This window comes from Emys orbicularis, chromosome 12, assembly GCF_028017835.1.
Source record: "Emys orbicularis isolate rEmyOrb1 chromosome 12, rEmyOrb1.hap1, whole genome shotgun sequence".
NCBI classification, from domain to species: domain Eukaryota; kingdom Metazoa; phylum Chordata; order Testudines; family Emydidae; genus Emys; species Emys orbicularis.
The window spans coordinates 2,802,764-2,814,863 of NC_088694.1; the positions used below are offsets into that span (position 1 = coordinate 2,802,764).

Sequence of the window (12,100 nt, forward strand, 5' to 3'; positions counted from 1 at the left end):
ATGGGAATCCCCGGGAGGCCGAGAGGGTCGGAGGCCCTGCTCCGCAGCCTGTGGGTGGGGGAGCACCTAGTGATTCTTCTCCGCTGGCCGGCAGGCCGTGCCGTGCCGTGGGAGGGCTGGGGAGCTGCTCTTTCGGTTTCTGAGTCCCCTGCAGCCGCTTCTGCGGTTTTGTTCCTGTTGCTCTCAGCCCAGCCCTGTTTCAAGGCCTTGGCTCCACTTCCTCATCTCTCCGCTTCTGCTTTCGGTTTTCATTTCAGTCAGTGGTGAGCTCTCAGCTGGCCCTGACCCCTGCCCAGCGTCTAGCCCCCTGGTGCAGGGCTCCGGGAGGTAAGCGAGCCAGGCAGGTCGGACGCTCAGGGGGTGGCTTTTGCTCTCCAGCCTGGCGGTGTGGGTTTTTGTGTGCCTGCCGGGCTTCCCTGCTGCCGAGTTCCTCTTCCTGCTGCCGTGTGCTCGGGGGAGAGGTCTGTCAGGCCTGCGCGGAGCCACATGCAGGGACCGCTCGCTCATGTAGCCTCGGGCCGACCGCCTTGTGAGCGGCATGCTTGGAGTCCAGCTTCCTGCTCCATGGGCCAGCGGGGGCTGTGGTCGGGGCAGAGCCCCGGCTCGGCGAGCTGCAGGCCTGCGGTGCTGACCAGGGCGGCTGGCAAACGTGGCTGGGGTTGGAAGGTCAGCGGGGCAGGGCTTGTACCTGCTGGGTGGTGCACAGTGCCCAGCTCGCTGTCAGCGCTTTCCTGGCCTCATCCGTCCAGCCTCCGGCAGGAATGGGGAGCGGGGTCTGAGGCATGCAGGGCAGGGACTCACCTCAGCACAGGCGGGGCCTGCAAGACCCAGCATGGCCATGGCCTGAAAGCACTGCCTGCACCTGGGCTGATCCAGGGCTGGGCTAACGGGGCTGACTCCTGCAGGGAAACAAAGGTGCCCACACGCCCGCTGGGAAAGCACTTTTAAAAGGAGGGCCAGGCAGCCACCGGGCCTGTACGTCCGCGCTGGAACAGCCCTGCTGGGGTCCGCCCGCCCTTGCTTTGGGAGCAGGGGGCTGCTGGGCCCAGCGTAGCCTAGAGTGGGATGGAGCAGGTGTAATGCGCACCCGAGAACACAAGAGGGAGCTCTGGGGCATGGGTGGGGAGAGCTAAGCGGGTGCATGGCTAGTGGGAAGGGAGGGTGCACGTGACCCTACCCGGGTCGCTTGCCCTGGCCACGCCAAGCCCAGCACAGAGCCCCGGGGAGTCCCGGACTCTCCCGCTGCCTTTGGGGGAGGCTGGCAGCACCGCGCCCTCGCCCTGGGTGGCTGGGCTCCCTGCCGGGGAGATGCAACGGCTGCACCGGGCCCCTGCCATCCAGCCCCGCTCCCCCAGCCTGGGTTTGACATGCTTCTGTTTGCTTTAAACAGCCCCGGGACTCTGCTGCGATGGGGACGAAATACGTGGAGGAGACGACGAAGAAAGGTGGGGTCCGTGTGGGGTCCAGGGAAACACCCACCGGTGCACGGAGGTTTGGCCTGGACATCCCTAAGTGGGCATGCTGCAGGACACGCTGGCGGAGATGGGGGGCAGAGAAAGCAGATGTTTGTCGGGAGGGGGATTCATTGTTCTGTGAGGCAGCTCAGTGTGGGGCTGCAGTTTGTTGACGGGGGTCCCCCAGAGCCATGGAAGGACCGCTTAATCTTTGCATAAATCTAAATAATGATATTCGTCTATGGTAATTAGCAACTTGGGCAGCAAACAGCTCCCAGCAGCTCCCCTGCCAGGCCCTAGATCAGGGGTCTCAAACTCAAATGACCACGAGGGCCACATGCGGACTAGTACATTGGCCGAGGGCCGCATTACTGACACCTCCCCCTGCCACCCTTGGCCCCGCCCCCACTCCACCCCTTCCATGAGGCCCTGCCCCCATTCCAACCCCTTCCCTGAAATCCCCACCCCAACTCTGCCCCCTTCCTGCCCCCAGGGAGGGCAGGAGGGGTGTGGGGTGTGGTGGGGGCTCAGGGCAGGGAGTTGGGGTGTGGGGTGCAGGAGGGGTGTGGGGTACAGCAGGGGGTTGGGCTGCAGGAGGGGCTCGGGGGGCGGGCTCCGGCCCGACACGCACCAGGGGCAGGGCAGGCCGCCTGCCTGCCGTCCCCGCACCGCTCCGGGAAGTGGCCGGAACCTGGGGGAGGAGGGGCACAGGGGTCTGTGTCTTGCTGTTGCTTCAGGCACCACCCCCAGCAGCTCCCATTGGCCGGGAACGGGGAACTGCGGCCAATGGGAGCTGCTGGGGGCGCTGCCTGAAGCAAGAGCAACACACAGAGCCCTGTGGCCCCCCCCCCCGCCCCATGTTCCGGCCGCTTCCCGGAGTGGCAGGGGGCAGGGAGCCTGCCCTTCCCCCGGTGCGCGTCGGGCTGGAGCCGTTGGGGGGGGGGGGGGCGCGAGGAGCTCGCGGGCCGCAGAAAACAACCCCGCGAGCCGCATGCGGCCCCCGGGCCGCGTGTTTGAGACCCCTGCCCTAGATGGAGCCCACATGGCTCTTTGAGCAGGTCCTGCCCTGGCCCTGAACCAGGAGACCCCCCAATAGGGCCCAGTCCAGCCTGGTCTCTTGTGCTCAGCAGAGGAGCTGGCCCTGAAGCTGGCTGAGGCCATCGAGGGAGGGGACAAGGAGCTGGCACTGGAGTGTGCTGGCTGGCTGGCCGAGCAGCGGGCGCCCGTGACGGTGCAGGTGAAGCCGGAGGCCTACCCCAAAAAGGAAATCAGGTGGGTGCCACCCGTGGGCCTCGGGGCAATGGGGATGGTGGCCAACCGTGGTCACTGCTCCAAGAGACTCCACGGCAGGAGCTTCAGGGGGCTGGGGTGTGGCCACTCACTCCCCAGAGTGGGTGGGATCCCCGTTGCAGCTCCTGTGGCCTTGGCCTCCTTCACTCCATACACTGGGGGCAGCTCCAGTGTGAGGTGTGACCCGGCCAGGAGGCGATGGGGCCTGGCCCCCCTCTAGTGACTAGTTCACAGGAGACGTGAAGGACCTAGGGCATTGGCTCCTGCGGGGGAGGCTGCACCTGTTGCTCTGATGGTCCCTGGGTCAAAGCCCCTTCTCAGGTCTGCAGCTATGTGGAACCAAGAGGTGGGCCAGCCCTGGGCTCCGTAGGGAAGAACGAGGCGACGATGTTTCCCTTCCCAGGAGGCGACTTGGGCCGCGTGAGCAGGATGGGAAAGACAGAAAGCAGGAGCACATGAGCTGGAGGCTGAGCGACTGAGGCAGGCGCCGGGAGCCATGCACGCACCTTGCGGTGGGACCTCGGGGAGGGCAGCAGGGACACCAGAGCCGCTCTCACTGCCTCTCTTCTTTCAGCTTGTGGGTGGGAGTGGAGGACGCCCAGATGACCACAGTCCCCATCTACCTGCAAGTCAATCCTCATATGACTTTGGCTTCTCTGAAGGACATGGTACGGGCCTGAGGGCTGGAGCCGGGGGCACTGATGGCATGAAGCGTGGAGTGAGACCCTGCGGCCTCGCACAGGGGGCCCTGCAGAGCGTGAGCAAGGCAGCCCCATGTGTCACCACCTCCAGGCTACACAACGGAGCAGCAGAGTGAGCCTGGAGGCGGGCCCAGGCTTAGGCAGGGGGCTCCCGAGAGCAGGTGTGGACACCAGGGCCGGTGGTCTCTCTCCACATCCCAGTCCACGAGCTGCTAGTGCGGCCCTGCAGCCCTCTGCTCTGTTTGCCTCGAATGCTGCCAGCCGCAGCCGTGTGCCAGACATTAGCTGGTGTGCACCGGGGTGTGCGTGATCACCGGCCTTGCAGGCGGCAGCCGCCTCGTGGGCAGCAAGTAGCCTGCCAGCTGACTGTGGTATCTGTTGTGTTACTGACACCCCCTGCCTGTCCTTCCTGGGCTGCCCTCTGCTCGCCTTGGTTCATGCGGCGTGATCTACTGGCACCTGTTGCCGGTGGGCGCCAGCGTAAGGTCACTGAGTGACTGCCCGCAACAGCACCCGGTGGCCAGCAGGTTCTGAATGAGGCCCTCGGTGTCTCTTCGTGTCTCCTGGCCCAGGTATTCCTCCACTACGGCTTCCCACCCAGTGTTCAGCAGTGGGTGGTGGGCAAGAGGCTCCCCGGAGACCAGGAGACCCTGCACTACAACGGCATCCAGCGAGATGGTGACATGGCCTATCTCTACCTCAGGTCTGCCAAAGAGGCCAAGCTCAGCAAAGAGACATTCCAGAGGGAGCGGCAGTGCCGAGTCCTGGCAGGTGAGGCTGGGGGAGCGGCCGAGGGGAGCCCCAAAGGCAGAGCCTGGCGCTGGGGAATTCCAGCAGGCAGGAAGCAGAGGGGACTGCTGGACTTGTGGCTGAGGATGGCTCCCCAGGGCAGAGGGCCAGCGCTGGTCTCAGGAGGAGACGTCCCTTGCGGGGCCACGGCAAGAAGCAGGCGCTGAAATCCGGGGCTGCACCGAGTGCTGGCTCTGGAGAGCCGGCCAGAGCGTGTGGGAGCAGCAGGGAGATCCGTCTCCTGGCAGCAACTCCCTCCCTCTCTCCTCCCTAGAACTGGGCTTCGGAGACATCAGCCTGCAGCCTCGTGGGAGCCAGGAACCGGCGGACGCGGGGCTCGGAGCCGGGGCGCAGGAGCAGGACAGCCTGTGCATGGAGGAGCTGAGGCATGAGCTCTCGCAGGTGGAAGCCGCCCTGCCCCCTGAACCCCCCAAGGTAAGGGAGCCCCAGATGCAGGGCGCCAACGCCCCCCCCTCCCGGCTCGTTTCTTTCACCTCCCGTGTCCTCACCGTGTTCCTAGGTCGGCTGGGTCTGTCCGAGCTGCACCTACGTCAACAAGCCCACCCGCCCCGGCTGCGAGATCTGCTGCAAGGAGCGGCCCGAGGACTACGCGGTGCCCACGGCTTACCAGCCGGACGAGGAGGAGCTGGCGAGGATGAGGAACGAGGAGGAAGCCATGAGGCAGTCCCAACAGGTTGGAGGCCGGGACGCTGGGGAGCCGCGGCGGCTCAGCGCCGCCACTGGCTGCCGGGGCAGATCCTGTCTTGTGCACTGTCGCCATAAGCAACCGTTGTAATGCGGCTCCTGGTGCAGCACCCTGCCCTGGCTCCACTAGGCTGGTCCCTTGGGGCATCTCTTGGCACAGGGTTCCCTGCACAGAGACTGACCAGGAGGTGGGGATGGGGGGCACCGGTTCTTCCCTTCTTCCTCTAGGCCAGCTGCACGCCCGGCTGGCGCCGCTCAGCTGCACAGGGCCCTGGGGCGCTCGTCAGGGGAGCTGCCCTCATGCTACACCGGTTCTCCCCGCGGCTTGTCTAGCCTGTGGCAGGAGGACTCGGGAGCGCCGCGTTACACTGAGCTGGGAGGCCTGGGGCGGCTAGCACGGGCCTCCGTCTGATCTGGGCAGGGAAAGCCACTCTGGCTCGGGAGTGAGAGAGCGGGGCCTGCGAGGGGGGCCCGTCGCTCCCAGGCTGCTCCGGCGAGGCAGGGGCCCCAGGCAGGTCCAGCCGCTCAGAGTGCCTCCTCTCCAGCAGCGGGGCCTGTAGCCAGGAGCGGCGCCAGGGTTTTTGGCGCCCTAGGCGGGGGTCTTTCCGCACTCCCGGTCGTCGTTGGCAATTCTGCGGCGGGTCCTGGAGCGAGTGAAGGACCCGCCGCAGAATTGCCGCCGAAGACCCGGAGCGCGGAAGGACCCCCCGCCGCAGAATTGCCGCCGAAGACCCGGAGCGCGGAAGGACCCCCCGCCGCAGAATTGCCACCGAGGGTGGCAAAATGCCGCCCCCCCAAATCCTGGTGCCCTAGGCAACCGCCTAGGTCGCCTAAATGGAAGCGCCGGCCCTGCCTGTAGCCCAGACCTCGCCAGGGCCAGCAGCGGAGCTGCGCTCTGCACCAGAGCCAGACGAGCCTCATTTCCGGGCTCTTTCCAGCCTCCACGCCATGCTGCCGAGGGGCCTGCCCCAGCTGGGCCCTGCTGCGGGGCAGGGAGGTGCAGCCTGCAGCGGCCAGCTGCAATGGAGCCGGAAGGCTGCAGCTGCGCGTTGCTCCTGGTTTTAAGGGAGCAGCGTGGGGCGCGGCGGGCTGGGAAAGCTCCCATCACAGGGTGGGCACGCAAGGGAGAGCTGTGGGCGCCGGGTGATGGCAGAGGAGGCTGAGTCCCTCCCCGAGTCCCTTCTCCCTGTTTATTTGCAATGACTCCAAAGGAGCAGGCCTGAGCGGGGGAAGGAGGGTCCAGGCCCTGCCACAGCCTCCCTGGGGGCAAGTCACTTATTGATTGGTTGAGGCGCCCAAATCGTTTGGGTGAGTTGGGCCTTAGTTCCCCTCTGGACAGCTCTGAAATCCATCGATGGCTGGAAGTCGCTGCTGGGATACTAATGACTTCCCCTCCCCCATCCCACTGGCCAGGCTGGGGTGGGGCACCTCGGGCACCATTTATCGGAGACAGGGAGGGAGGGAGGCTGAGAGGACACTGAAAACAAACCCTGGTTTGAGATAGGCTGGAGGAAGCAGTAGTCCCCCTGCCGCTGAATGGGGCTCCCCACCTAGCAGGTGAGCACTGGCTTATTGTGACTTTGTTCTCATAGCACCAAACTGTGCGACTTCACTAATTCCTGCCTTTGAGCTTCCAGCATTGTGGGGTGGCCAAGGCGTTGGCAAGTCAGAGGCTGCAATCATCCCTAGGGGACAGACTGGCAGCCCAGAACAGCTGGAGCACAAAGCATGCTGGGGTCAGGTCCCTTCCCTGGCCACTGCTCTGCGAGGCCCTTTCACTGTCCCTGCAAGCCTGGGGAATCCCCATTGCACAGAGCATTCAGCAGTGGGGATCCAGCTGGTTGTCGGCTGCTGGGGTGGCGTAGAGAGGCCAGGGCACAGCCCTATAGGGGTCAAGGTTCCTGATAGGAAATGTAAGCGAAGTGCCCCACCCACCAGATCCTCCTGTTGACACTGGCTGTTCTGTCTGCCTAGGTGACAGAGCAGCAGAAGATCGAGAACTACCAGCACATCCTGCAGGTGGACAGGCAGAGCCTGGTGCCCGCCGCTGAAGTGATCGAATGTCCCATCTGCTTTGCAACCCTGCAGCCTGGAAAGGGGGTGACCCTCCGGGAGTGCCTGCACTCCTTCTGCAGGTGGGTCGGCCCTAACCCCGGCCCCTCTCCCGCCCAGCCGGCCTGCGCCCAGGAGCCCTGGCCCCTTTCCCGCCCAGCTGTCTGGCCTCTTCCCCAGCCCCTCTCCTGCCCAGCCGGCTGGCCTCTGCCCTGGTTCCTGTCCTGTCTGGCTTATGCCCTGGAAGCCCCGGCCGGCCTGTACCAGGGAGCCCCAGCCCCTCTCCCGCTCAGCCGACTGGCCTCTGCCCTGGTTCCTCTCCTGTCTGGCTTCTGCCCTGGGTGCCCCGGCCCCTCTCCTACCCAACCGGCCTGCGCCCGGGAGCCCCGGTGCCTCCACCCCGGGAACCCTGGCCCCTCTCCTGCCTGGCCGGCCTGTGCCCAAGAGCCCCGGCCCCTCCCCTGTCTGGCATCCACCCTGGGAGCCTTACCTGCCTCAGACCCTCCTAGGCTTTGTCAGCTGGTTTGTGTCTCTGGGCTAGAGCGCCTGGTTGCACACCCCTGGCTGGAAGAGCTGCCCAGCTGGGCTGCGCTAAGACAGGCAGAGCGTTCCCCCGGCTCACTTGCCAACAGGGAGGGCGTCGGCAGGGTGCCCCATATGGCCAAAGATCAGTAGCCCGACAGGGAACTAGCCTGGTTGAATCATGTTAACAGGCTATGCTCCTGCTTTAGCCTTCTTAGCCTGGCCCAGCTGTGTAGGGTGGACGGACTGGCCTGGGCTACTCAAAAATCTATGAGGATCCCATCAGCTGTGGGGAGCAGGGGCTCTGCCAGACAGGAACCACTAGCAGGAAGGGAGGGGGGAAGGGAAAAGCAGTGTGTCAGGGCCCCTCCCCCGCCATGGTGTTCATCACATCTTAACCCACCCCCGCGGGGCCCAGTCACGGGTGGGATTGTGCTCCTGCTCGACCCAAAGGCTTCAAACCGGCCCGAGTAGGAGAAAATGGGACTGGAGATGGTGTGCTGGGTGCTGACGGGCCCCCGTGCCAGATCAGGGATACAATCATCACCACCCTGTTCCAGCCTCTCTGCTACCCCCCTTCCAAGCCGTCAGCCCTGCTCGTTTATGGGCACCTGCCATCAATTAGCCACCTACCTGCAGGGGCTTTAACTCCAGCCACTAACCCTCTGCATGACAAGCCCCCACCCAGAGTGATTGGAGATGGGCAGGCACCAGTGGCTGTGCTGCCCAGCCGAAGGCTTAGAGTCCCTGGCAGCCAGTGCCCCCCGATCAGCTGGGAGCTTGTTTCAGTGCAGCAGGGAGCTGGTGAGGGAGAGCTAGGAGCCCCCTCCAGTGCTGTGTACCGTTCAGACCTGGGATTGCTGGGGTGCCAGATTACGTACAAGTCAGTCCCCCTTGGGGGGCCAGTCTGCAGGTAGGTGGAAAGGAGCCAATCGCTGTTGTAATCCCCTCTGTACCCACCCAGGGACTGGGGACCCCAGGCAGGCTGCGTACGCTCCCCTGGGTTATCCATGGGCCCGGTCTGCTGGTGGGATTCTGCTCCTTACCTCAGGCCTGGCTCTGCTGCCGCCTCGGTTGGCCCCTAGGTGACCCCCTCCAGCTCAGTCTTCAAGCAGTTTGTGCCTTGCTTGTGTCTCCTCTGACCCCTGGCTCCCTTCAGGGACTGTCTGAAGGGGACGATACTGAACAGCCTGGAGCCTGAGGTGCCCTGCCCGTACATCGACGAGAAGTACTCCTGCACCGGACAGCTGCTGGAGCGTGAGATCAAAGCGGTAGGGGCCAGGAGCAGGAGGGGACAGAGCCAGGGGTGGGGTGGGAGCTGCAGGCACAGCTGAGGCGGGATACAACCCAAGAAAGCGATGGCATGCCAGCGTGGCCGGGTCCTGTAGGCTGGGCTAGAGCAGGGAACCGGGGCAGCTATTTTGTGAGGGAGCAGTGGGATGTGGGGCAGGGAGAAGAGGATGGGGCTGTTATCAGTCACTGCCAGGGGACGGGCGAGTGTCTCGGTGCTGATGGAGAGGGTTGGGTCCCACTCACAGCTCCTGAGCGCTGCCGAATACCAGCACTTCCTGGACCTGGGCGTCTCCATCGCCGAGAACCGCAGCCGGTCCAGCTACCACTGCAAGACCACGGATTGCCGGGGCTGGTGCATCTTCGAGGATGACGTGAACGAGTTTGCCTGCCCCGTGTGCCAGAAGGTGAACTGCTTGCTCTGCAAGGTGAGATGCCCCCTGCCTCCGCCCCAGCAGCTTTGCAGCTTCCCCGGCCGAGAGGCCAGGACGGGTGGAGGGGAGTTCAGAGCCTGCTGGGCTCTGCGAAGCCAGGTGCCATGGGGCATGGCTGTATTCAGGGAAGGGGTGGGGGGATCCTGGCACCAGCAGGAGGGGGTTCCAGCTTTAAAGCAGCTGGTGGCCTTTGAACTGTGTGTGGCAGCAGTGACCAAGCTCACGAGCCCTGCATGGCTGCCCCGGAACTGGCAAAGGCCCTGCCCGGGGCTTTAGACGAGCCCGGAAGGAGCGGCCTGTTTAAGGCACGTCCATGCAGCCCTAGAGCCATGGTGGCACATGCTGCCTGCCATAGTCCCTCAGTGCAAGGGACAGAGGTAGATGGAAAAGAGAACAGCATTCCTAGAGGTGCTAACAGGGCCAGTGTGAACCTGCGCCGTGGCCTTCGCTCTGCCAACAGCAGCCCGTCGCCACTGCCCTGTGCTCCATCCTTCTCCTGGAGCCAGCCCCAGCTCACTCTGATCTTCCCCTCAACTCTGGTCACTTATCCTCACCCCACAAAAGAGGCTTGGAATGTGTATGCTGGCCCTGCCCTGCAGTGTGAGGGGGTGCCCCAGGGTCCCACTCCATCTCCGTGACCCCAGGGTTGTGTTGGAGGAGATGTGTTCCCCTAGGCACAGTTGCTGTAGCTGGGGGGAGGGGACCTGTGCTGGCCCCTGAGCCGGGGAGCAGCAGCTGGGACACACGGCCAGGCGGTAGCACCTGCTCCAGGAGGCGTGTTAGAGCCTGGTGTACTAGCAGGGTGCTCTCCCCAGGCCATTCACGAGAACATGAACTGCAAGGAGTATCAGGACGACCTCAAGCGCCGGGCTAACAACGACCAGGCTGCCAGGCAGACCACCGAGATGCTGACGGTAAGAGCCCGCTCTGGCCTGGCCCTTTTGTGAGCAGAGCGAGGCGGGGGGGAGAGGGGACAGGATAGGAAGGGGCTGCAGGCTAGCACTGAACACACGGCCAGGGAGGCACAGCAGATTTAATGGTAGAATCGTATGACCATTCTCAGCCCTTGCTGCGGCTTCAGGAAATGCACTGCCCAGGCGGATGGGGAGGGGGTTGTAGAAAGTGGGAGATAGGTGAACGCCCCAGCTTCCCACTGCCAGACCAGGGGAATGTGACTGCACCAAGAGGGGCTCGCATGGCTCGGCTCCTGGGCATTCTGCTACCCGGTGGGTGCAATGGTCCAAAATGAGGGAGGATCGGCTTTAGAGAGCCAGGTAAAGCTACCAGTCCACTGATTCTGAGCTCGGGGCAGCCCAGCCACTAGCCCATCAGCTGCAAAGGACAAATCCCAGTGAGTGTCTTAGGTGGCACTGCTGGGGATCCAGGGTAGGAATGGGAAGCCGGGGCCATCAGCTCCCCGTATACGTTAGTATTGCCCTCCTCTCCTTTCAGCTGATGGTCCAGAGCGGGGAGGCCATGTACTGTCCCACCTGTAAGATCGTTGTCCAGAAGAAGGACGGCTGTGACTGGATCCGCTGCACTGTCTGTCACACGGAGATCTGCTGGGTGACCAAGGGGCCGCGCTGGGGGCCAGCGGTAGGTTTGGAGCATGAACCAGCACGTGCGACTGTAGGTTTGACCTGGGGAATCCTGCCATTCTGCGGAGTCGCTTGCCCCAGAATTAAAAAAACCTGCCCAACACAAGCCCCTGTGGCTCTGCCTTCTCAAGTCTGCAAACAGCCCAACCCACGTGCTCGGAGAGGCATGTACCACTGGACGCAGCAGGGCTGTTCACTCTGAAGCCTAATTGTGACCATTTAAATGACTGCCTGCTGCTGCGCACAGCTGGCCCTCGGGATGCTGGAGTGGCTGGCGGGGGTGCAGGAGCCAGCCAGGGCTGTCACGGCTCACAGCTCACCTGGCTGCAGGAGTGGGGAGTTACTTCCAGGGCTCCCCCCATTACATTTTCCTTCCTCTTCCACCTCACAACGGGGAGGAAAATGTGATTTCCTCCCCCCCCAGTGCCCAGAGCCTTGCCTGCCTCCAGCCTGCCCAAAACTCAGCCCTGCCAGCAGCCTAGGATGCATGCCTGGCTCCCGGTCCCACGTCCTGACGGCCTCTTACCCCTCCCTCCACCGCCTGCATGTGCATCATCTCTCCTCTGCTTTCCTCTCCCCAGGGCCCGGGCGATACCAACGGTGGCTGCTGCTGCAGGCTGAACGGTGTTCCTTGCCATCCCCACTGTCAGAACTGCCACTGAGCCCGCAGGAGCCAAGAGGAAGGAGGGGGCGGCCGCTCCCTACACAGTGCTCCAGCCCCGTTGGGGGGGCACACAGCTCCCCTCGAGCCCCTGGCTACTCTCCCCACCATGCCTTCACAGCCTGGGGCCAGGCCTGTCGGTTTCTGGCTCCCTGAGCCCACCACAGACTCATGTGTCCGCTCGGGGAAGGACTGCGCAGGTCAGCAGCCATGGGGCGAGCGGAGCGTTCCTGTTTCAGGGATTGAAGGCGGACTTAGGAGAAGGCTGGGTGCTGGCAACCCAGTGCCCTGTGAAAGTTGAGGGGGGCCTACCTCACAAGCTGCTCCCTTCACGTCCTGCTGCAGCAGCTGTGTAGAAAATGACCGGGCTGGGTTGGAACAGCAGGCTGGGAACATTCGGGGTCCTCTAGTTGATGGCGGTGGCAGGTACGTTAGTGGCCCTCAGGCTTGAAGGAGCCCTTCCTCATCCCTCAGGGAAAACATGGCTCCCCCTCGCCTACAGGTCAGCATTGCAGCCTGAGCCATTTTGCCAGCCACAGTGAAAAAGGTTTTTGGTGCCCCTCATCTCCCAAGTGGCCAAGCAGAAAAAAGGGCCAGCCCCTTA

At 64.1% G+C, this 12,100-nt stretch overlaps 1 protein-coding gene across 1 annotated transcript; it reads left to right on the plus strand.

Moving 5' to 3' along the window:
* On the plus strand, positions 1–11,497 carry RBCK1 (RANBP2-type and C3HC4-type zinc finger containing 1). Its single transcript, XM_065414477.1, has 13 exons — positions 1–69; positions 1,391–1,445; positions 2,582–2,726; positions 3,319–3,412; positions 4,018–4,216; positions 4,509–4,669; positions 4,755–4,928; positions 6,914–7,074; positions 8,673–8,784; positions 9,052–9,231; positions 10,053–10,151; positions 10,690–10,833; positions 11,417–11,497. Exons 1-13 carry the CDS (start codon positions 1–3, stop codon positions 11,495–11,497), a joined length of 1,674 nt encoding a protein of 557 aa, XP_065270549.1.
* The last annotated feature ends 603 nt before the right edge of the window (positions 11,498–12,100 follow it).

Coding starts and splice junctions, on each gene's coding strand:
- RBCK1 (XM_065414477.1), top strand. CDS start 1: ATGGGAATCCCCGGGAGGCCGAGAGGGTCGGAGGCCCTGCTCCGCAGC. Junction 1,446..2,581: donor GGAGGAGACGACGAAGAAAG/GTGGGGTCCGTG, acceptor TCTTGTGCTCAG/CAGAGGAGCTGGCCCTGAAG. Junction 4,217..4,508: donor GCAGTGCCGAGTCCTGGCAG/GTGAGGCTGGGG, acceptor TCTCCTCCCTAG/AACTGGGCTTCGGAGACATC.